At 38.6% G+C, this 25231-nt stretch overlaps 1 protein-coding gene across 1 annotated transcript in view; it reads left to right on the plus strand.

Annotated features, from left to right (window-relative positions):
* LOC105195262 overlaps nt 1–25231 on the plus strand; it is a 38908-nt gene that overhangs the window by 7880 nt on the left and 5797 nt on the right. The window contains 48 exon segments of the mRNA XM_011160626.3: nt 1201–1296; nt 1373–1596; nt 1685–1827; nt 1905–2035; nt 2461–2846; nt 2966–3283; nt 3362–3617; nt 3754–3951; nt 4022–4236; nt 4731–4941; nt 5052–5422; nt 5547–5835; nt 5924–6118; nt 6312–6529; nt 6680–6864; nt 7217–7731; nt 7842–8234; nt 8348–8992; nt 9084–9275; nt 9402–9484; nt 9565–9727; nt 9799–9980; nt 10061–10687; nt 10891–11021; nt 11097–11419; nt 11497–11689; nt 11768–11911; nt 11991–12308; nt 12409–12910; nt 13035–13155; nt 13717–13907; nt 14016–14154; nt 14404–14611; nt 15554–15694; nt 16589–16653; nt 16656–16780; nt 17660–17860; nt 18335–18874; nt 19185–19360; nt 19820–20084; nt 20398–20494; nt 20587–20729; nt 20812–21012; nt 21724–21904; nt 21999–22111; nt 22193–23018; nt 23272–23420; nt 23927–24109. Of these exon segments, the coding sequence (XP_011158928.2) occupies nt 1234–1296; nt 1373–1596; nt 1685–1827; nt 1905–2035; nt 2461–2846; nt 2966–3283; nt 3362–3617; nt 3754–3951; nt 4022–4236; nt 4731–4941; nt 5052–5422; nt 5547–5835; nt 5924–6118; nt 6312–6529; nt 6680–6864; nt 7217–7731; nt 7842–8234; nt 8348–8992; nt 9084–9275; nt 9402–9484; nt 9565–9727; nt 9799–9980; nt 10061–10687; nt 10891–11021; nt 11097–11419; nt 11497–11689; nt 11768–11911; nt 11991–12308; nt 12409–12910; nt 13035–13155; nt 13717–13907; nt 14016–14154; nt 14404–14611; nt 15554–15694; nt 16589–16653; nt 16656–16780; nt 17660–17860; nt 18335–18874; nt 19185–19360; nt 19820–20084; nt 20398–20494; nt 20587–20729; nt 20812–21012; nt 21724–21904; nt 21999–22111; nt 22193–23018; nt 23272–23420; nt 23927–24109 (11879 nt within the window). The 5' untranslated portion in view covers nt 1201–1233.

A 25231-nucleotide genomic window follows, 5' to 3' on the forward strand; every position in this document is an offset into this window, starting at 1 on the left:
TTTACGTGACGGCGCAATTTCGGAGTACTACTTATCCCCTAAGCCTGAATTCGCAATGAAAGTGGATTCGCCGGTGCTACTCGCATGATTGCGCTGCTTAGTAATGGATACGTAGTAGACATGAATGCAACTCTGCAACTGCGGTGAGAAATTTTCAGCTGTTTCCTCATGCGGCGATAAAATTTTCTGATAGGTCACCATTCACCGGCGGCATTTTTCCAAGTGCACTCGGTTCAAGTAGATTCCACACATTTCGAGCACTCTTTAGTCGGCAAAAGTGTACGGCCGCACGCGAGCTGGCGAAACTTTCCATTGTACCGCGCGAGGTTTTCGGTACAGTTTTACAGATTCTCGCCGCTTCGTAAGCGTCTGTTGTGCATCGTCAGGCATTGCCGCGACTTCAAACGACTTTTTCTAATGCAACAATTCAATTACGTAAAAAATGTCTCAATTCTTAGTATGCAACTAGCTGGATGTATGTTATAATACATTGCGACAAAATCTCATCTTATGGCAAAGCCCCAATTATTCGGGCACCAATTCTTTCCGACAGTTTTTATTTAAACTATTATCGCTTGTCATTATGTCAATATCGTTTGTATTAGTTCATTTTTTCGCTTATCTTTCTCGGCGTTGAAAAGTTTTGTGAGAAAAACAAATGTATTATTATTTCTTTCGGTTTTTGGGTAATCGGTTATGCATATCAAATAATATTGTGGTTATACTGAGAAAAAAAAGTTGTCAACTTGACTAAAATTTTCAACTCGATTAAATTTCTTCAATTGTAGTATTTATGTATTTAAATTAAATTTGTAAATGCTTAAATTAAAGTTCAAGTATATAGTTTATGTATTTGAATTAAATACATAAATACTTGAACTGAAAAAATTTAATCACGTTGAAAATTTTAGCTAAATTAGCAACTATTTTTTCTCAGTGTATAAGGTCAAGATGAGTTCTATACATAAATAAGTACAAAAATCGACAGAATCGTGTGAACAAGACAATCGTAATATTTATAGAGTAGTTTTGGATAGGAAAAAATATTAAATTAATTGTTTAACTTTTCAGGATGGTGTTTAAAAGTGTTAAATGTCCTGTGTAAATAATAAAAAAAAAATCAATTACTTTATTATTAGTGTTACATTTAGTTTCAAATCAGCTGGTTTAGCCTATTAAATATCTCGAAATAACTTACAGCGTTAAGCATCTCACAGCTGATCTCCATCAAAGATGAGGATCGATCAGCTCGGGCTTCTTCTTTGGAAGAACTATGTCGTTAGGAAACGGCAGCCAGTAAGTTAGACAACTTAACAAGATACCTGCCTTTTATTTTGAATAGATCCGTGTAAACCGTATGAAATAATTTTAGGGAATTCTGGCCCTGATCTTTTTATGGCCAGTATTGGTTTTCATGATTGTCTACACGGTGAGCGATAATACCGATCTGGATTATCATCCAACATGTCAGTTTCCCGCGAGGTCGATGCCGCAAGACGGATTCCTGCCTTTCGTACAGAGTTACATATGCAGCGTTGGAAATCCCTGCGATCCGTTGTCGGAGTACGAGGAGGTACCCTCGTACAAAAACTCCACGTTAGTTTTTTTTTTACGCGACGCCTGTATCGTTAATCCGTTAAAATCCGGGAAAGCTCATTCACCGTTTTTCCTTTCGCTATAACAGTTTAGGTCCTTTAATCGTGGAACTGCAACCGATGCTCAATAACAAGACGATTATCTCCGCCGTGGAAACATTGCCGCAGAGTATCCAACTGTTGAAGTCAATGGCGCAAATACTCACCAAGCCGGAAATCAAGGCGCTTTTCGGTACGGTTGTGCTCCTAACGAGTTAACATTTAATCTTGACAAACTTAAGGCAATTAAATATCCTGATATGTCGACAGACAGGGGAATCCGTTTGGGCGACTTGTTTAACAATCACGAGCAAATTAAGAATTTACTCAGGAAACATATGCCGGGAGCGAGAGAAGGCTTGATTGACGGTTTATTCGAGTCATCCGTGAAATTAATATACGTAAGTAATTGTATTATACATTTGTTCAAACAGGAATGCCACTAGATATATACCTAAACATTTGTTTCAGTTTTGTATAATATAAATATTAGAAATGTACATCTCTTTTCTTAACTTTGACAACGTTAGCACGCATACGTACGTGACTACGATTTATTACAATAGATAGTGATTATCAGCCGGCGTCACGTAGATTTCGCTCGCACAGCTTTTGCTCATTTTTTTTTTAAACGCACGGATTTCAATTGTTTCATTTGTTTTGATTTCTCTCTTTTGTTATTAATCAAAAATTAAAATTATATTATAGAATTACATAATTAAAACAAAGCTACTATTGTTTTAATACTCTCGTAAAACGTGCGGTCATCGAAGTGTCAGGTTCAGAATTTCTTTTATCAAAAAAAATCTTTTTCTATCTACTACAGTTAATCAAAACTTTTGGCTCGTCTAACATCGACGGCGTCATTTGTTCTCCGGAAAGTCTGAAGAACTATTTGATTCTACCTGAAGAGGAGGACATTACGGAGATTTCAAACGCTCTTTGCAAAATCGATCCGCTAGCGATCCCCGATATTTTGGAAAATCTCTCGTCACACCTGGACTTCACCGGTTTACTGGAGATGGTCGATCGCGCGATGGCGAAATTTCGCGAGTACAATTTTTTCCAGGATCTGAAACGAGCGGCGGAGACCATTCTCGATTTGAAGACATCCAGGAAGTACATACCCGAGTATTTGAAGATTCGCGAATGGCTGCCAAAAATAATCTTGTCCTTCCAAAATGTAACATTCAAGGAAATTGATCTGACCTAGTGAGTAGGTTTGCGATATTTCGTTTCTCAATCTATTTCCCCCTATTAAACCGACTTCCCAATTAAATTTCTCGAAGCTACAGCTCGAAGAATACCCGAACGTGACGCTTTAATTTCAGCATCAATAAGGCCCTGGTGATTCTCGATCCCATATTTGCAAATGAACGAGACTATCCGCTCGCTCGGGGCGGCTTTTTGAAAATAAGCAGACTGCTGAAGATGGTGAAGGAATATGTCAACAACGGCGGACTCAAACCCACCGCGGACGATTTCTTCACTGTGATAGATAGGATGCGCGGGGCGATATCGATCTTCTCCTCGAATCCGGATAATTATGAAAATATAACGCAAATATTGGACCTATCTTTCCTGATCCTGCAGGATGGTATGAAGCTCACTAACAAATTGTTGGATCGCCACGCGAACGATTTTGAATTGCAAGTACCTTTTCTTTAGACACGGATAAATTGTTGGCATTCAACAATCCATAATATTACTCGACTTTCAACTTTTAGAGCCGCTGAAGTTTTCGACGGACTCAGAGACTTCTTTTCCGATAACATAGTAAATTCAGTTACATATATTGTGTCAATAATTGATAATATCGTGCAAATGACTCATCACGTTGCTATCCTTCACGAAGAAACTTTACGAAGATTATACGAGATCTCGAAAAAGCATCAGATTTTGGTCGAAAAGATGCTGACAAATCTCCAACCAACTGTATATAGGACGATAATGCGATCCTTCTCCCGATTAGACTTTGTAGAGGTTTGTTACATTTCTTACACGATTTTTCTCACACGTTACAGTTAGATTACCATACTTTTCTTTAAACAATTTACTGATGATTTTTAAATCAGGCTAAAAAAGCTTTTTTTTTTACTTTTCTTAACTTTCCTTTCAGCGTTTCGTAGAGAATTTGCAAGAAACAAAAGTCGATGAATTGTTTTGCCAAGAAGAGACAATGAGAGAGATATTCGAAAATTACGTTGAGTTTCAAGACAAAGCCAACGAAATAAACGAATTATTCTGCAGCAGTGACGGAAAGAATTTCATTACTGATGTCTACAACAGTTTCGAGTTGGACAAGTTTGGGAGGATCGTATGTATAACGATTAATCAAACAATAATTTATGTTTTAATTTCATAATTAAAGAAACCATATTTTTCAGATGTCGAATACTTTATCGACCATGGTCACCATGGCATTCAAACAAGTAGTCAGGATCGACAAGTCAAACTTAACATCCGTAGTGAGAAATGTCAAAGGATTCGTGGCCTATTTGGACGCGCGTAAAGTGACATACTTAAATTGGACCATTTTTCATATTAACGACGAATGGAAAAACACTTTCAATGAAATGCAACTTCAAGGAAGATTAGATATGTGAGTATAAGGAAGGGACAAATAAATGCCACAAGCAGTTTTACTTGTTCAGATTAAAGCTGTGAAAATGTCAAGTTCTTTCGCGCATTCTGCCGGAAAATATTACGATGCGCTATCACCAAACGCTTCCTGTCGTTTAAAGCAAGTGTAACTCTTTACATTGTCTATCACTATGAATAATTTATCTCAGTTACGTATAATCGCTAATGCATAAATTTTATGACTAGCATCTCATTAATGCTCATAGTCAATTCTATCTTTGTACTATCTCACATTTTGCTATACTTTTTATGACTATAATATATAATTATAATGTTTTCAAAATTGTAAGATGCATTTCAATAAAAATAATTATAATTTACGTACAAAATTATTTCTAAATAAGAAATGGTCAAGTTTGTGCCTTCGGTATTCCATTTAATTGCTTTCATTCAGAAATTGCGAAATATTCTGTTTCACACATACACACACTAACATTTTCTATTCTTCTTAAGCTTGGGAATTCACTTGAGCATAGCGAGGATGCTGGGTCTTCGCAGTTTATCGTACACGTCCATCAAACCAGATTTAGAAAATATGGATCTGCTAGTCGACATAATTTTACAAAATTTACGAATCAATCCTACCAACTGGATCGAGAAGGTACGCCGGCACGAAACTGAGTTAATCGAATCGTTCTACCTCACCGTCACGGATAAAAACAAGGTCGGTTCAAAATGCAATTAAATCTTCCTTCGGTGTTTTCCGATTTCGCGTAATACAATCTACTACATTCCTTTAGATTTTAACATAACGCGTTATCTTCGTTAATTCAGACGTTGCAGCTCCTCGAGTATTCTAATTTCACGCAAACGTACTGCATGGATCCGAATCCGCCGGATTTGCTGAATTTTCCTAAGGAATCGAACGGCACGGTTCTGAAGGAACTGACATGCTATCTATCCAAAACTGTACAAAGGGATCTGGAATTGAACGTGACCAAAATCAGTATCGAGACAACCGCCAACCAGAGGGAATTTAATTGGACCGCCTTCAACGAGAAGACAATTGAGATTTACCAATATGTCGATACTCTAGTGCACCGGGAGGATGAGAATTACAATTGGAAGAAACTGGAGAAATTGAGGCAGAACTTTAAGACTTCGTGGACGACGGACGTAACGGCGAAGGACGCGTGGGAGATCAGGTAAGAAACATTTTAAATGCTCCTCAAGGATTCAAATGCCCGTCCATCTTTTATAATCTACTGTGGACACGCACACCGTGGGATTTGATCGCGATAAACATGATCACATTGCATACGTCTGCAGCGTAGGTTTAATCTGCAAGGTCTTTGATTTGATGGAGAGCCCGGTGTTCGGAATCCAAGTCAAGAGAAATTGGAAGATCATGTACGGTTTTGCGTGGGCGACCTCGGTGATTTTCGACAATATCGAGAAGATCGTCGATCAAATCCAGAAGCGCGATCACGTGGCGAAGATCTCTGATGTTCTGCAGGAGATGCCGCAGACCGAGTTGCTCGCCGGCACGTTCCTGAGAAATCTATCCCCGGCCATGCTTGATGTAGTCGACATGATAACTCTGCGGCCGGTGGCTCTTGTAAGTGGCATTTCCCAAATGTATCTGTTCGATTAATTTCGAGCAACCACGTTCTACGAAATATATCGTGACCGCCTTTTGCCATTAGATATCGGCGCTTGATGATTACAAAGAACGTGAGACTATGTGGCCCTGCGTCTACAACGAAAGCGTTGGCGTTGCATTAGAATTGAGAAACGGAACTCGGGAAGTTGTCAGAGAGCTCGAAAAAATCGCTTGCGATCCAACTCTTTTTATCAAAGAGTGGAGAGAGCAGCCAGTGATAATGAGGGTTCGAAAAATTGTAAGTTTGCGCTCCATTTAATTATTTATTTATTAATCAAAGGGGAATATTGTTTTATCACGTGTAAAAAATTTTTTATTTGCTGATTAATGTATAAATGTATAAACAAAATGTAATAGAACATAATAATACAAATTGATTTGAATCTTGAGTTGAAAATAGTTACATTCAGTATGTGTTTATTAATTTTTAGTTTGAGCACGATGAAACTGTAGTTTTACCACCGTTCAACTGGACCCTGGGTTACACAAAATTCCGACGATTAGTAACGAAGCTTGACGATTTGATAAACGACGCTAAAGAAGTCGTTCTAGCGGAAGAACCGAAATTGGAGAAGTATTTAAAGACAATCGTGACAGAATCGGATGACATTATCGAGGAAAGATTGCCAGCCATGCAAGACGATTGGAGGTAAATGTTATATTTCACATTACGTAATAAATGATTTATGAAGTTATTGTACTCTAAGTTTTCAATTTAATCAAAAGAAAACGAGATATCTCTACATTTTACGTCGCACAGTAATTAGTATTATTTTAAAAGTACAAATTTTTGTTGAAGAAATACCTTGAACCATCTCGATCTGGAGCTCGACAAAGCCATCGATGCTTTCGGCAGCGATCTTTCTGCAAGTAGGATTTGGAAACCATCGGTCAGTGTTACCGATCGCATTCTTATTGCTTTAAAATTTATATCCAACGTCATTCACAAAAGTTCACGTATCGTGACCGATATATTGAACAGCGGTAAATACATTTTTAAATAATAATTATTATAGAAATAGTAAATAAAATGTTATATGTGCACAGAAAAAAATTAATATCAAATCAACAATTCATTGTTTCACATATAAGCAAGAATATAAAATCTTGGAAGAATTTATAATCTTAAACGGACAAAATTTGTTTACACGAAAAAAATTTTTCTCTTCATGCAAGCAAATTATATCTGTTTAAGATTATGAATTTTTCCAAGAAGATTTTATATTCTTGATTATATAGGAAACATTAAATTGTTGATTTTATACTAAATTTTTTTCGTGCCTCTTTAACGACTGATGTTATTTAATTTTTTAATCTTCGATACTCTACTCTTCAGGAACAGGAAAAATCAGTTTTTTATCCTTGATGGGATTCGATAATGCTTCCCCTATCACTATTTTCTACAATCATTTACCTTATATACTGTCGACGCTGGTGAACGGGCTATCCGATCCTATGGTAGACGATCGCATTGTCACAACATTGAAAAATAACACCCCAGTCACGTGTTCGATGTTGTTTGAATGGCTGTCGGATTTTAAAGTCGGTCTGAGCGAAGAGGAGTACAGGACCTTAAAAAATTTTACTTGCGACCGCGATCCCGACAACTTCAACGCTTACACGGATCTTTATATGGCGGAATTAATGATCTGGAATAAACCCACCAGCAAGTATCGTTCTTTTGTAGCTTCGACAATTGGCGATGTGTACGATGTGCTAGAGGCTATCTCTCTCACGATAAAACATAACGTGACTATCGAGCCGCCCTTTTCGAAAAAATATTCGGAGCATGTGCTCCAAATGCTGAAAGAGAGTATTGAGGTCACAAGCGAAGAGAGCACTTTCCACAGGGTAAATATGGTCAAATCATAATTATCATATTTATGTTTCGAAACGGAAGTTCAAGATTTAATCGGACGATCCTCCCGCGAGGAATATAACAAATGACTATCCCTTTTCAGGAATTGAGGGTAGGTCAAGGATGGTCGAATTACAGATTGCTGATAGAGAGCATATCGCAGGCTCTGATTCATATTGGCAACGCGTTGAAGAATGCCCAGGTACATGACTACAAATTGGAAACTTGGCAATTGATGGAAAAAGGCGAAATGCGTCAACTGCTGAAGATTCTGGAAGCTCATCCGGAAGAAACTATCGCGTTATTTGCCATTCTCAGTACAGTTGACGATATAACCGGCAACTTTATGCCTCACGAGGATGTTAGGAAGATTATGTGCACTCAGCATTTCAATTCCAATTATTGGTCCACGGCAAAAAGAATGCATTTCTTGGAGGAAATCTGCTCGTTCGACCCCTATCAGCTGCTGAAGGCTATCACGAACGAGGAATTCTATGTACGTACAGTAAATATAATTTAAATAATTTATTTATGCAAATTAACTGCCAATTTCTCGAAAATGTTTCTAACAATCCGTTTATTCTTAAATTTCTTACGTTTCTTCTGCAGGAGGTTGTTACCGGTCAGAGAAAAGCTTTTTCGAGTTCAACTTCGCTAACTATGACAGTAACAAGATTGTTGGATATTGTCTCGAATTTTACCGCCACGTCGCCAGGGGTGAGTCTCAGATCGAACATCTTCAACGTTACGACGTGGAAGAATCTGTCCTACGAAACCTGGGCCCTGATCCTGAAAGCTGAAAAAACCTGGATCCACACGTACCGAAACCCTGCGTGGTATAGATTCCACATGGCGTCGCACGACGATACAGATTATCTTGTCGGATCGAGGAGGCTGTTTCAGCTTCTAGAATCCGTGGTCGATCTCGCGTCCGGCGGAGATATCTGGCAAAAGCTGCGCGTCATGTACGAAACTTCGAAACTCAAGCCGTTGCTAACACTCGCGGAGGATATGCCTAATCTTCTTATCACCGCCGCCGATACCTTCGTCTCGTCCGAGAGACTGGACGACTTCATACAGAAGCTACTCCTCGGTCAAGTGCATCCCTGCAACATCGATCGATACTTGATCCCATCCAGCTACATTAGGAAGAGAGGTTTGCTGGCTAGCATTACGAACTTCTGCCAGAAGATCGTCATGAGCGATGAGCAGTTGACATGGACAGACTTGTTGCCATTCAACAAAAAATACAATGTAATGTCCGATCGCTATAAAGTGAATTGACAGCAATGAACGCTTCAATTTCAACGCTTAAATTTCAAATATTCTTTAAATTAATTTATAGGACTCAATGCCTGGTATGCCCGAACCATCGCAAAGCGTTTATGAAGAGCAACTGTTGCAAAGTGTGCATAACTTTCAAGACACTTCAATTCGCGTTTTGTCAGAAGGCTTCAAGCAGCCGAAAATTCCTACTTGGTGGACGTCGTTCGAGGAAGGCACTTTGAAAGAGTTCGTCGCTCAATATAAGAAAAAGGTAGACACTCACGACAATTTTCGTTTATTTATTGAACGCTATAGAGATTAATTATTTGTTAGGCGCAGACTTCATTGTTTAAATTTCTTAAAAAACTTATTGCGGTTTAATTAAAAATTATCGCAGGACTCGAAGACTCTGGCATATTCGATGGTGAAGAAGATAACAACGATTTCGAGAAACTTTTTGATAACTCAATCGAGTGCCGTGTAAGTTAATGCATCACTGAAAAATGACGATTGATCAATAAAGAAAAAAAGTACTAATATACGTAATTTTGTATTTTTAGAAATTGCACATGGTGCGTCACGCTTCCACTGGAGATTCTAAATTCTCAACTGATGCACCATAGTCTCTACTCGAAATTACTCTGTCGAATGACTCGATTAAACATATCGGAGGTGCATAACATATTGATCAACGATTTCAACTGGAATAAAACAGGCAACATGGTAAGAAATGACAATTATAATTTGCGTGAAAGAGTGTTAGCCTTGATTATTAATTTAAAGAAACTTATCAGGTCAAAGATTATAAATATCTAAATAAGAAGAAGACGCTAGACGAGTTCTTAAATACGCTCGAAATTACTTTGCATTACGTCGCCGACATCATAATCGATTTCCAAAATGAGACGTACAGTACTAAAGTAAACAAGTGCTATAACAAATTTATCGGCGGCCCTACGTATTCCAGACCAGGATTGTAAGTACTTCTTCGTCGGATCACGTAAGCGATAAACGTATTGTGCGCGATGAGCTAATACTATCTTCATTTCGTTCAAGGTATATTACGTTCCTTCTGAGTATACTGGACATGATGGAGAAGAACGTTTACATCTTAGACTCTGCGTCTATTCACGAGGGCATCAACAATTTAACCAGATTAGCTGAGAAACACGTGCCGATTTGGATGCCATTGCGCGACGTGGTGAAGAAGTCCGATATCGCCGACATCGACGCCGCGCTACCGAATGCCACTATCAACGTGAACGCGTTCCTAAGCGATGTGAATAGGACGAGCTTGTGCAGGACGAAAATCGAATGTCAGAACGAGACGATTCTGTACAATTTTCTCAGTTCGAAGAGAGCAGGCAAGGTTTTCCGATACGATCCGAAGGCGTCGAAATATCCGTCGGTGTCCGACATTTCGAGACGATTGGCTCGCAGTCTGGACGTGGATCTCATAGGTCGGCAACTGTCCTTCTGGCGCACGGAGGCTTCCTGGAATCTCTTCTGGCTCAAGGAGATCCTGAGTCATGTGTCCGTAATTCTCGGAGAGAGCGGAAATCTGCTGGACGTTGCTAGTAAAATAGATCTTGAGGACGTCACCAGCATTCTTGGAGTTCCCGATCTTGCCGAGGGCATCGTCAACATATTGAAAGATAAAACAGTCGACAAATTATTCGACGGGTATATTTGATTATATTATCTTATATGCTACTCTCTCTCTCTCTCTCTCTCTCAATAAAATGTGTGAATAAATATTTCCTTATATTTATAAAATTTGTTTTTTTACAAAAATTTGATTCAAAATTAATGTAATTTTTAAAAATTTGTAATTTTGAACAATTTGACATTGCATATAAAACATACGCGCGTGTCTTTTCTTGCAGGATGAAGGAGCTCCTCGAGGATGTCGAGCCGTTCATAAGCGATCGCGAAATAGTCGACGATTTGCACACAATAATCACGACACTGGAATCGATGGAGATTTTCAAAAACCTAGGACTACTGGATATGAAATGTATCCAATTTAAATTCAAACTTTGTTAGATTAGACGGCGACTTTTTTTTCTAGCTAACAATTTACATTTTACAGACGTCGTCAGAGATATGTTCGACAATTGGGATTTCGTGCAAACGTATTTGGTCGACAAAACTGACATTACCAACGAGATCGCTCTTACTTTGGGCCAAGCCAAGATAGACATGATATCAGTTTTCATGCAAGAACGCGGCATCGTTAGTTTGAAAGATACCATTTGCTCACCAGAAAAGCTCGGCGATATGTTGCACTTCGACAATACTCTCGTAACTGCCGAGGAAGTTAGCTTCACGCTCTGCCAATTGGAGGACTCCCAGACGCAAGATATCGCTATCACGTTGATGAAGAACTTAAATTTCGATTATATTTTCAAAAACGTAATCATAAAGTTTTTCTTATAGATTCTAAATGCGATAGGGATATCGAAAAAAAAAAATGTTTTTTCTCGTTTCAGTTAATGAGCGCTAACGTGAAAAGTATATTGGCCAATGCAAATCTAACTGAGACTGAAGGGAAAATTATATTGGACAATCTTGGCGTTGCTGCAGAACTATTTCCATTCTTCAAAGACAAGCTGTCGGCAACCTTTTCTTCTTTCACAAATGAAACGGAAAGTAATGCGGAAGAAACGGACGAAGCGCTAGCTAGTAAGTCATGTAAAATATCTTTAAATCAAATTTAAACCAAATTTTTACTTCTTTTAATAAATTTTCTAAACTTTTTAGATTCGCAATTTTTGAAGGATTCTAGCAAACTGCTCTGTGGTAAAGCATTGATTCAAGACGGACAGGGACAAGTGTACAGAATTATCACTAGCTTAAAGGACAGTAATAAAGCGTCTGATGAGAGGGAACTTGAGTCTTTGCCAGGTGAGACACAAGTAAAAATTATAAAGTGGATGTCGAATACTTAAACAATTTATTATGAAAAATAATTTTTGAATTTCAGAGACTTGTAGAGAAACGTATAAAACTGTGCTTGCTATACCTGGCGGGAAGATCGTCTGGTCGTACGTCAAGCCTCTGTTACGCGGGCACATTCTTTACGCGCCCAACACTACTGTGATCTCTGAAGTCATGGCGTTGACGAACGACACCTTCGTGCAGATGGAACGCTTCGGTGTGCTGGTGAATAGTATCGAGAAGAGCCTCAAGGCTCTAGCCAATCTTACAGAGATGGGCGACTCTTTAAAGGAATTACAGAATATAATGTCCTCCGACGTCATGAAAGTTGCAATCAAGTCAATGGGAGGTGGCAATTTTGAAGGTACTATCCACGTTTCAAGTTTGAATCTTCGTCAGTTTTCAAATAAACTTAAATATCGCGTTAAAATTCGAATATGTTGAAAAACATTGTTGTCGTACAGGTGACCTTTCCGAGCTAAATCTCAGCGAGATCGCATGGCGGTTGAAAAACTCGAAGAAACTGATCTCGATGATCGGCATGCTGAACAGCATGATGGGATGCGTGCTGGTGCACAGAACAACAGGATTCTCCACGGAGGAGGAATTGGAAGTAGCAGCTAGCCGCTTGATCGCCACGAATGAGTTTCTGGCCGGGGTGATCTTTTTGAATGACGCTTCCTCGCATCCGGCGAAGAGATCCCTGGATCATGAATTACCGGACGATATCACCTATAAGATCCGCATGGACGTGGACTACGTCCCGTCAACCACGCGAATGAAGACTCAATTCTGGCTTCCCGGACCGGAAAGCAGCTTCATCGAGCATCTCAGGTACCTCCGAGGTTTTATTCAACTTCAGGACTCCGTCGATCGCGCGATCATGAAGGTGAAAACCCGAAGATACGATCTCAACTGGAGGACAGTCACGCAACAGATGCCGTATCCGTGTTGGAAAGACATACCGTGAGTAATCGATATTTTAGAGATAAGAAAATCATGTAATGCTGCCGAGGACGTGGATAAGTCCGTTGCAAATATCGTTATTTCACTGACAATTATATGTTAACGAGGGAAATAAATGTTTTAGGTTTCAAACAACGCTTTACGAGTCTCAAGGTTTGCAAGTATGCTTCTTCTTCGCATTAATGATGTGCGTTGGATCGGCAGTCAGGCATATCGTTTGGGAAAGAGAATCACAAAATTCTATGGTACGATTATTTAATATGTAAAGTCTATTTTAAGTTATCTATAATTGACGTCAGATTTTAGAAAAAAAATGTATAATTATATGTGTTACGCAATATAAAAAATACTTGAAAAAATAAAATTAAAAAATGTAAAATTCATTATTTGCAAAAGAAGTTCAACGATCAATTATAAAAAAAACTGCTAATCTTACTAAATCTAAATAATAGATCTACATAAATTACATCTCCAATCTAAAGAAATAGAATTTTCTATTATTAAAATTGTAAATAAAAGCTCATTTGTAATTTTTATGATGTATATTTTAATTGGAAAGATCAACGTTCAAATATGAACAAAACAAGAATAAAAACAAATCATTAATTTATTTTTATACTCATCGAAGACGTTTCTTCGACTGTTAATCTTCTCAAAGTATCGTAAAAATAATAAATAAGTTTGTATCTGACATGGATTATAAATCGCTTGAAGTAGGCATTACAAAATCTTGACATTTAATTTTGTTACCGAGGGAAAAAAACGCGACGCTATAATTTATTTATCCGTTGCAATTAATTGTTTAGGTAATGAGCGTAATGGGATTGAAACCATGGCGTAACACCCTGGCTTGGTTCATCACGTCTTACGCGGAGCTGGCGATCGTGATGATTTCCATCTCTATAATTTTATTAGCTGGAAAAATCATTCCACGATCGGATCCTGTCGTGGTGCTTCTTTTATTTTTCGATTACATCTTCTCCATAGTGACCTTCTGGTAGGTAACTTCAAGAGTTCCTTGCCATCGCACGACCGCATGTATTCGGACACGCGTTTATGTTTCCTACTTCGCAGTTAATCACTATAAATCTTAATTACATTTCAGCTACATGATTTCGACGATGTTCAGCTCCGCCAGTCTCTCCGCTGTTACCACTGTCGTCATGTTCCTATTAACTTACATGCCATACGTCATCGTTATCGCCATGGAGGCCGTATTCGGATTCGGAATCAAACTTTTAATCGTGAGTCAAGATAGCAATCTAATCATACTCTTATTTAACTTTAAAAATATTACGGCAATTTGTAGAGAATTCTAGTCTTCTCTCTGTAGAGCGCGAAAAAGTTTGCCTATATAGGATTTTTTTTAAAAATATGTGCAATAGTCTTCTTTAAAAGAATTCCCAAAAAATGAGCCACTTTTCGTACTTTAAAATATCCTTAACGAACAATTCGTTTTAGCATGCAAAATATTGAAACAATTTATTTCTCAGTGCTTGAGCATGTCAACCAGCTTCTGTTACGGATGCCTGTTCATGGTGCGAAAGGAAGTTCAAGGCGTCGGTCTCTCTTGGGCAAATATGTGGGAGGAATCGAACCCTGGTGATCCGATGACTCTGGGATTGCTGTTGATGATAATCGCTTTCGATGGATGTCTTTATGCCGCGATCGGTTACCTCATCGCTAGATACACCGATTCAGGTACAAACTGAACGCTTCCGTTCATTTTTTAAAAACGATTCTTTAATATTCTGGTGGAGGTGTTAAGAGTGACTAGTAGAGATTGGCTAACACTGACACTATTTTTCCTTTCCATTTTTTTTTTCATGCGAGACCGATCGTGATCGATAATCGCGTGATTTTTTTATATAAGATTCATTTTTGATTAACGAGAGAATTTTTTGTGGAATCCTTGACCTTATCGGTGCGGGTGATATTTCAGAATTGTTTATCTGCCTCTAAAATGTGCGTGTTTCAATTCCTTATTTTTAGCACAATTCTCTCGTCGATAACAATTAATCGTCAGAGCTATGCGGTGGAATTATTTGAAATATATAAATTATAAACAGGATTATTAAAACAATTAGGACTATAAAGTTACAAAGCGTTAATTTTAATAGCTTTTAATTGTAACAAAATTGCAAAAGTTATTTTACATTACAAAATGTGCTGTAATTTATTCTAATATATTAATTTATCTATCTTTGATGGTTAATTAATGACGATTAATTAATGAGCCAATCATTGATTTAATTAAACAAATAATTAATTAAACACTTTATAAGTAAATTAATTATCTTCTGTTTAAATTCGTTTAAATTTAAAATAATAGCATTTACGAAAAGATACTCTAACGCGTTTCTTCCGCGTGGCTCTATCGCACACACGAAAAAAGAAAAAAAAAAGAAAAACGATAAGATTACGCATACCATTGTATGCGGTAACATTACATTTTCATAATCCTTGCACATTTCACACGGTGTACTTTCATTCTTCCGTACAATCACGAAGCACCTGCGAGAAAAGTCCAGGAGCACGGACCCGAAGTGACGAGAGAAATCGCGTCGTTTAAGAGAAGTCAATGAGGAAACCTGGTGAGTTTTCTGCAAAACACACGAACGAGCATTACTGATAATTTTCCAGGTAGAGGTTTTCACAGTTTGAGGTCCCGTAGTTTATGGTGGGCCGACACACGCTCTCTCTATGGCAGACCAAGCTACCTTGCCTTCGTCAACAACCTCTATTTCACTAACGACGTTCTTCATCCCTCAGCCTCTTACGAAGGTATCACACTCTTCCCTGTGCACACGCATGTCACGAAAGTTTGTTTTCAGCTTGCCTCTCTTGAGCGCTGTTCACCGGCGACGAGTTCGCATGTCGGCTGACACGAGGGAATAAAAAGAACGCTTTGATAGACGTGAACTGAGTTAAATTTCGCGATGGAAATTATCGTCAACAATTTTCATGCTGTTTATAATAATCTAAAATTTCAAATTTTACGTGCAAAATTTTCATTGAGATAAAGCCTCATTTCCAAGAGAAGCACGGTATTGTACATTTTTTTTTGCATTACAAAAATTAATTCTTTCATTTATAATTCCAGCTATCCCGTATCAATTTGTTCTTTTTATTCTTACTATGAATACATATGTGAGCATCATGCTTTTTATATTTGCTTGTATCTCGGAACGCTTTCACATTTGATTTAGTGTTTATGTCATGTAAATACGATTACATCTGCATGAGGGTTCATGTGAATGTTGCACGTCTCTTTCGAAGAAAGATTTTCTTTTCGGACTTTGTATTATATTTTTACAATCGGCAAATTTTTCCAAGGTCAGATGACTATATATTTTGTACCAATTCTATTATTTACGTCCAAATGGTTTATATGATTTCTGTTAATAATATAATGCACGTATTGCACGCGTCGCTTGGAAGGTAATTGAAATAAAGAGAAACATTACGTTTGTGCCCGAACTCGATTAAAGGTATCGGAATTATATTTAAGAGAGATATTCGTGTTCTTTGGTATGTATATAGAGTTGCTTCTTCTTTGAAAACGATTGTTAAATTCGCTTTTCTGTCGTGAAATCGGTAAGAGCTTGCTTTCGATTATGCAGGCATTGTTATTGTAAACTTGATATAACGAGGTGCCATTTGTTGCCGAACATGTAGAGGACGAGAGCGATCTGAGTAACTTGACGGTCACAGAGAAGCAAATCGGCGTGAAATTCGAAGGCGCGTCAGGAAAGTCTATCATACCGAACGAGGTGACGTCGTCGCCGTGGATGACTTCACTTTGAAGCTATGCGAAGGTGAAGTGACAAGTCTGCTTGGGAGAAATGGCGCAGGGAAGACTACTATTATGTACGTAACACAATCACATTTAAATTGACTACCGTGTCTTTCAATTTCAAAATCATTCAATATCGCGCTAATTTGACGATGCTTATACAATGTTCGATTATCAATTATTATCGAATTGGTGCAAAAGTTTGTATCGCTTTTCGATAGGTATTACGACCAATGTTTTTAAATAATGAATGGCGACTGGACTGTCAACGTTTAGTTTATCAGCTTCTTATGCCGAAATTTATTGGTCTGTAATTCCACTGAATTGCGCACACATTGTCATCGTCAATATCGGAAGAGTGATTTGTTTTTTAGATCGAAATCACCTCGATTAAATTCAGCGAACCGTCTTTCGCAAATTGAAATGATACAACATTCTTTTCAAATACATTACAAAATTCTTGCGTCATTTCCAATATTTGTTTCTTTCCGAAAAATTTATATATTATCATTATCGTTACATTTACATGAAGACTACCTTCACTTAATTTCACTTTTAATTAAAAACTTGAATTAGCTGTTTTCTTTTCTAAACGATAACTGCCTGTAAGACAGCTTACTATCGCAAACTATTATAAAAGCCTTATAACTTTTACTTGTTTTAGTGAATCGACTTCAGATTTTATAAATCTCTCAACATTTGTGAAAATAATCTGTAAAATTTGTGTTAAATTCCTAATATTTCAAAAATAGATGCTAAACATCCTTAACATGACTGTCAATAATGCAGTAAAGAGAAGTTACAACATTTATTGAAAACTTTGCACTCGATATGTCAATCGCTTTTCAAAATGATTATTATCTTCAATTTCTATTTCAATATGCATTAAAATCGATTCGATATCGCGCTAATTTGACGATGCTCGAGCGATGTTCGTCAATTTTGCTTTACAGCAAGATGTTAACCGGGATGGTGGCACCGACCAACGGCGAAATTTGCTTAAACGGCGAGGAGGGTTGCAAGCCCGATATAGGTGTGTGTCCTCAGGATAACGTACTCATCGGAAGTCTGACGCCAAGGGAGCACATGGTCTTTTATTGGAAGCTTAAGAGACCTAATGATGATAATAACAATATGCAGAGGAACGTTAACGAGTAAGACGCTAAAAAGTCATTAAACAGCAATTAATATACATGTATAAGACAGTGACGTGTACAACACTATTAAGAGATAAGGCCAATAACAATCGTAGCGAATTTTGGAGCTCAAGTAATATTTTATATGTGATTTTATATACATTTTCTAGTTTTTCGAAATGCACGCCGTCATTTTCGATCTTGAAACGCATTCTTTACAGTATTTCGGGATAAGGGGATTTTATAGATGTCTTAGCATCGATATTACAAAAATGATTATCATTAATTTAGTATTACTATTCTCGTTCAATTTAAGAGCTGCGAACGATTTAAAAATCTCTCAATTTTTCGTCTTACGTGATTTTGCTGTGCATGATTTAAAACAAAATTCTTTCTTCTTTCAGCTCTTCTGAAAATCACTTTGTGATGGTTGCAACCAATTGCATCTACTGATTGGACACGAACATTACGCGTTCTTTTGTTTTCTTTCAGAATGCTGGCCTCCCTTGAACTCGGGCGTCAGGAACACGAGCCTGTATCGCGTTTGTCAGGCGGTACACGACGCAGGCTTTGCGTAGCCTTGGCCTTCCTCGGCTCACCGCGTTTGGTGATCCTGGACGAGCCCGGCGCCGGTGTGGATCCTGCGGCCCGACGACGCATCTGGCGGCTGATCGATCAACACAGAATCGGTCGAACCGTTCTCCTCTCGACTCACCATCTGGACGAGGCCGACATGCTGAGCGATACGGTTGTAGTGATGCACAAAGGAAAGATCCTGTGCACCGGTTCGCCACTATCCTTGAAAATGACACATGGCAGGGGATACAGACTGAATGTGGCTTTCCCGTCCGAGCATTACGCCAACGGGGAGGCCGGAATAGGAGGAATAGCAGAAACAGTTGACAAAAAGAACCTGAAGGCTCTTCGTACCGTGGTCGAGGAAATTATGCCGAACACCGTGATAAACGAGATTTCCGAGTCAGAGGTCATCATCGCGTTGCCTTTCCAGGGGAAAAACGGCATTAACAATGAGTAAATGTTCAAGTTAATCAATTTTATAATTGAGTATCGCATTATGTATCTCCCTTTCCGCGTAAAAAAAAACTTACATAAACTTTGCAATAGCAACAGGACTTAAGCAGAAAGTATTACATAGAATCTGCTTATTGCGCAGTGATTTACGATAATGCCTGCGTGTAATTCTCATATCGTCCTCGTAAATATTTGACGTTGCCTCGTGATTTATCTTAGAAATGGGGGGGGGAGGAAATCGTAATCATACTCGAGACAAAATCGATTGAACACCTGCGTTTGCGTTCGAGTAAAGCCAAGGATGTTTCAGCATCGCGCAAGTGGCTAAGGTGCTGGAAGACAACCGTAAGCTCTTGGGATTCTCGCACTTCTCATTGGAGTGTGACACTCTGGAAAGAGTTTTCTTGGATCTTTGCGCGCGAGCAGACAATGGATCGAGCGTTATCGGAGCGAGTCAAGATAGCATTGTTAATGTGGAGCACGTCGGTGAGAAATGCGTTCCACGTGCATGCGCCGTAGCATACATAAAATTCATCTTCTTAATTAAAAGATACATTTAATTCTATTTATTATTATTCTTAAATCTTTTCATTGCTTGAATTGTTGAGGGATTTAAAAAAGAAGGAGATGGGTGAGAGAAAGAAAGTTAAAAATAAATTAAATATTGAAGTTTGAAAATGCAACATTTGAAAATTGATTTGTATTATAATTTTAAAGTCATAATATATGTACTTTTGACAAAAAATAGAAGAACGTAAAGAAAGAGAAAATAAAATTATATTGTGCTGTTCAAAATTACTGTCTTGGATATTCAATTAAATCTATCATTATATCTAAATTAAAACAAATTAGATTTATTATTCTGCAAAGAAAAAAGTTTGGTTTAATTTGCTTTTAATCAATAGTAAATTCATAGAGAAAAATAAAGGTTTTCGCTTTGCGCAGAAACTCCCACGTTAGATGACAACACTGATTTAATTACCGACATGATATTGAGGCCCTCGCCAGTTCGACAGATGAAAGCCATGATAAAAAAAAGACTATGGCATTTCGCGAGAGACTGGAGGGCGCCGTTGGCCGCGCTCATTTTACCAACCATGTTCGTCGCAGTCGCTATGGGATTTTCTCTGATACGGCCACCGTCCGAGAACGAGCCGCCTCTGACTTTAACCCCCAAACTTTATGACACTCATCCGACTTACTTTTACAGGTAGGAGAAATTTAATAAAAAAGATTACGACAGGAAAAAAAAAATAAAGACAAGGCGCGTGGTGTAAATCTTGTTGGTGAAAATATGACCTAAAGATCTGCTTTATTTTTCCAAATTAGAACTTTAAATTCAATACTAAATTAAACCACGTGAATAAAACTAAATTAAATTAAGTATCCAGTATCTACCTGATATTTTAAAATATTTTTCCATCGCAGTATCGATGATACTTCAATCGACTTGAATTAAATTAAATTAAATTAAATATCCATTTTCTGATGTTAATATTTCTTTTCAAATTTTGCCATTGCAGTATCGACGGTAATGACCCGTTTCTACAACATGTGTCTATGCAGCTGCACGATCGCTTCGGGGATGATTATGCTGGCGCATGGCAAACCTTACCTAATGTACGAACGCGTGATAATTATTTAAAAATTTCGAATTATTCAAATAATTCAGAATTACAAACAACTGCGTGTTTATCTCAAATAATTCGTAGGACACCGGAACCTGCGAATGTGTAGACGGCCAACAAACTTGCCATGGACTTTCTAAAGCTGTTGAGGGTCTTCTTCAAACCTTACCTGGTCGACCTACTCTGGATTGGATAGTCTCGACGCATCAGGAATATATAGAAAGACGGTGAATATCAAAATCGCATTTAAATGATGAAATTAGATACCGAGATCCGATCGAGATTTTCTGAACAAACAACGACTCGTAGATACGGCGGTTGGTCTCTGTCGCACACCAAGGAGGATCCTCTTTTTATCGTTTGGTACAATAACAAGGGCCACCATTCCATGCCGTCGTATCTGAACGCTCTCAACGAGGCAATCCTGCGAGCATCCGGGGTGCAAGGACACTTAACCACGCTCAATCACCCCTTAAAGCTATCGAGCGATCAGCTGAATCGAATGACAATGTAAGCGTTACCTTTAATGTTGCGGAGGGAAAATCGCCGTCGAAGGTCCTCTTACGTGATCGTTACGTGTGCGCGCCCGCGGGATTAATTAACTAGAGAATTTCACGTGACGGGATGCGGGCGGATTTTCCTCTTCAAACGGACAGGTGAAGACTTTGCGCGCGGAAGCTCTTAAATCGAAAGGGACGAAGAGTGAAACATCCTGGCGCGTAGACGTTTCGTTTACTTTTAATTAACGTAGCGCATCATTCAGTATTCACGTCGATAGCTCGCCGCCGCTCGATGCGCGTGTTTCGAAGTTACATCGCAGAGCTCCTACTTGTAAATCTTTAAATCACTAGCAATATCACTTTTGCTTGCTTTTCATGGTTAATACCGAGCATCAAATGCACATCGCTTATTTGCTATTTTTAAATTGTTTGCAAAAAAAAGAGTTCTTCCGAGAATTTATACTGAGTAGTTAATGATGTTTGCATTCCTGTAGAATTGGTAGATTAAATCATTATCATCGAAATTGTACATTTAAAAACATTATAAAATTGTAATGATTCAAAATATTCAACCTGGAAAATCGTATCTTTGTCGTAGTAACTGAGCGATATATTGTGCGGAAGATATATCCGACAATCTGTTTTTTCTTACATTTTTACCGCAGTTGGATCGTTTAGATGTTTCAGAACCATCGAAAATTTTACTTTCTTATTTCTTTAGCTTGCAGCATGTGGCGGACGTCGGCGTGGCATTGGTACTTCTGATAGCTTTCAGTTTGGTTGGAGCTCAGGGAACGAAAGAGATAGTGAGAGAACGATTGACAGAGGAGAAGAGAATACTCTATCTGGCCGGAGTTCATCCTGTTACGTATTGGGCGACAATTTTAATATGCGATTTCCTAGTGAGTTAATGGGGAGAAGGATGCAGAAATAATTTCCAAAGATTAAAAGCGAATACTTCGATACATTTTCAATTGTTAATATTTCTTCTTTTAGATATACAGTTGCGCTGTTTGCCTAGCAGTTATCGTTTTCGAGATCTTCGGTTTGTCAGCTTACGTTGCGAAGGATAACCTAGCTGGTGTCTGCCTTCTGTTAATTCTGTTCGCGTAAGCATCCGCGTTTCATTGTTCATTCACATAAAATCGGGATAACGTAAATATCCGTGAGATATTTTTCGACTGTTTTAGGTGGGCGGCGTTACCGTTTTCGCATCTAGCGGAAAAAGCGTTCGACGACTCGAGCCTGTCCAACATGGTGCTCTTCTGCGTGAATACTTTCATAGGCGTGATCTGCCTAACGATCATTTTAGTCATTGACATTCTCGGCAAAAGTAAAACGGCCGAACACGTGAGGGACGTCCTGCATCGTGTTCTAATGATCTTTCCGCAATACGCTTTTGGCGACGGGTTAGTCGAGATCACGAGGAACGACATCACCGCCGAATTGTTACAGAGATTTCACATGGACACTTATAAATCTCCGCTCGGCTGGGACCTTCTCGGCTATCATTTCGTCTTCCTGTTTGTAGTCGGCGCCGTTCTGTTCGCGCTGAATCTGTTAATCGAGTGTCGAATCCTGCCCAATCTGAGCAGGCAGAAGATCGATTACGAGACAATGCAGGAAGACGAGGACGTTGCCAGGGAGAGACTGAGAGTCGAGACTGGGATGGTCGACGACACCCTGAAGACCATGAAACTGCGGAAGGAATACCGAAGCGTGTACGGGACAAATGTCGCTGTGCAAAATTTAAGCTTCGGCGTACAGGCCGGGAAGTGTTTCGGTCTCCTGGGGGTGAACGGGGCGGGAAAAAGCACGACGTTCAAGATGCTGACAACGGAAATCATTCCTACGGCCGGGAAGATTATTCTAAAGGGGGAGGAGATTGGTGCGAAACCCTTGTGCAACGGCGAAGTTGGCTACTGTCCTCAGAGCGACGCCCTGGACGGATTCCTCACGCCCCACCAATGTTTAACGATTCACGGTGAAGTTTGCGGATTGAGCAACGTTCCTAAGGTAGCTAACGGACGAATAAGCAATAAAGAAGATCTATTATTAAGCCTGTTGATCAAAACTTGAATCTATACCTCACTTATTTGAGTTTGCGATATTTAACATTTTAGAAGCGTTATTGAAGATTCTTGTAAACTTCTTGTATCTCAGATTCTTTAATTTCAGAGTTGCAGGAGAGAGCTAAGTTTTCAGAGTTGAGAATTTGCAGATTTAAAGATTCGGAATCGGAATGTAGGGATTTCATTTATTATTTCAGGCGGTGGAGACAACGCTGAAGAGGTTCGATCTGCTCAAGTACGCTCATCGAAGAGTCTCCGGTCTTAGCGGCGGTAACAAAAGGAAATTGTGTGCTGCAATAAGCGTTATGGCTCCCGCCGCGGTAATCCTCATGGACGAACCCACGAGGTATTTCGCATAATTTTACAACTACGATTGTTAATTTTACGTGGATGTTACTTAAGAGTAGATTAAATTGAATAAGAAATTCGTGAATTTTTATTTCAGAAAAACGAATAAATGGGCACGGTTATACATTTGATCATTTGCTATTATATTTAAAACGTAGGAAATTAATTTGTAACGCAAAATCAAAAATATAGGAATTTCTATCATTTATCATTAAATGCCTCGCATCATGTCATGATTTCGTGACTTTTAACAATTTGCTATTTTTTTTTTTTTTTGGTTCTACTTTACGTTCTACAGAAAATTTCTAAATTTTTAATAAGTTTTGCATTACAATATGGATTTTTGTATTTCAAACGAAGTAGTAACTAACACCATTAAACAAAAAGCTACATTTATTCGTTTTCTAATGAATAAATTCGCAAATTTCGTTTTGAATTCGATCATACAAATCTCCGGTTCACTCTCAATTTTGTATTAATATTGCTCGCTTGCACACGCATTAGCGGAATGGATCCTGCCACGAAGAATCTCGTGGCCAGAGCTATAAAACAGGTGACGAGGAGTCAAGGATGCGTCATACTAACGTCGCACAGCGTCGCCGAATGCGAAAACCTTTGCACGAGGGTAGGCATCCTCGCTCGAGCTGGTCTCAGGTGTATAGGAACGCCGCAGCATTTGAAGCACAAGTAAGATTACATCGAACTTCCTTTTTCGTCGCGAATATAGTCGCGTCTCTTTTAACCTCGGATATTTCCCCACAGACTCATAAACCGTACACAGGAAACTCGGCGCTTCTATCAGTTCTGATTTTTCGCTCCTGTTTGCAATCCTTTTCTCCGCACCGGCCGGAGGACTTACGGATCCTTACGGTCCTGCAGCTTAACGAATATTCTCGAATTGAAATCTCTTATCTTTATACCATCTCATCTTGTTGCATAATCCTCTTGAGAGAGGTAAGGCGATATGGGAGCGATGGAGGGTGGGAAAAAAAAGTCGGCGGTTTCAGGTTCATTAGATCCTCGGTACGAGAGACTTAAAAAATTCACAAATATTTTTTCTCTCAACAACCATTAATCAACAAAATTTTGAAGAAGTTGTCACAACGCGTTTTAATTAGATCGTCGGCAATTTAATTAAGCCCGAGATTCCGAGTGATGGCAATACTCTTAGAAGGCCAAGCTCTTCGCTGATTTTGATTTCTTAGCGGAAAAATAATGTGACAAAAATAAATGATCTGACTCGACGTTATCGGTACTTCTTCTTATACTTTTTCCTATTATTGTAGTTATATTTTAAATGATTTTTACAGTTTCTATATTTATGTTTGCTGTGTTGATTTAGCATTTGCCTAGCGTGTCCTTTCTCTCTCTTCTTTATTATTTTAATACGTTATTTTGCATTGCTTTAATTTTTGTTGCGCTTTTTACTTTCAATCGTGTTAACTCTTCCGTACATGCACACTGTTATTTTAATTGTATTTACATTATCCTCGCAAATACGTTAATTTTCTATGCTCACTCATCTTTAATTCCACCATCTCATGTATATATATTATTATTTGCTTTGAATAATTACGAATCATTCGAAATAATAATGAGGCGCGCGATAAATATTTAACTGCTAAAGTCCTAAAGTGCCTTCGGAAAGCATCTCGGAAGATGTTTCGTCCTCCACCTCCTTCCAACTCTTTCGCTCCCGCAGTCTCTCGCCATCGAGTCGAGGGTAGAATTTACGATACGGTCCTGCCCACGTTAGCAGCCTATCCTGCAATCCGCTCTCTCGCGCGCGTGCGCGCGCGTGTGTGTGTC

The sequence above is a fragment of the Solenopsis invicta genome, chromosome 5 (genome assembly GCF_016802725.1).
Source record: "Solenopsis invicta isolate M01_SB chromosome 5, UNIL_Sinv_3.0, whole genome shotgun sequence".
Taxonomy (NCBI): domain Eukaryota; kingdom Metazoa; phylum Arthropoda; class Insecta; order Hymenoptera; family Formicidae; genus Solenopsis; species Solenopsis invicta.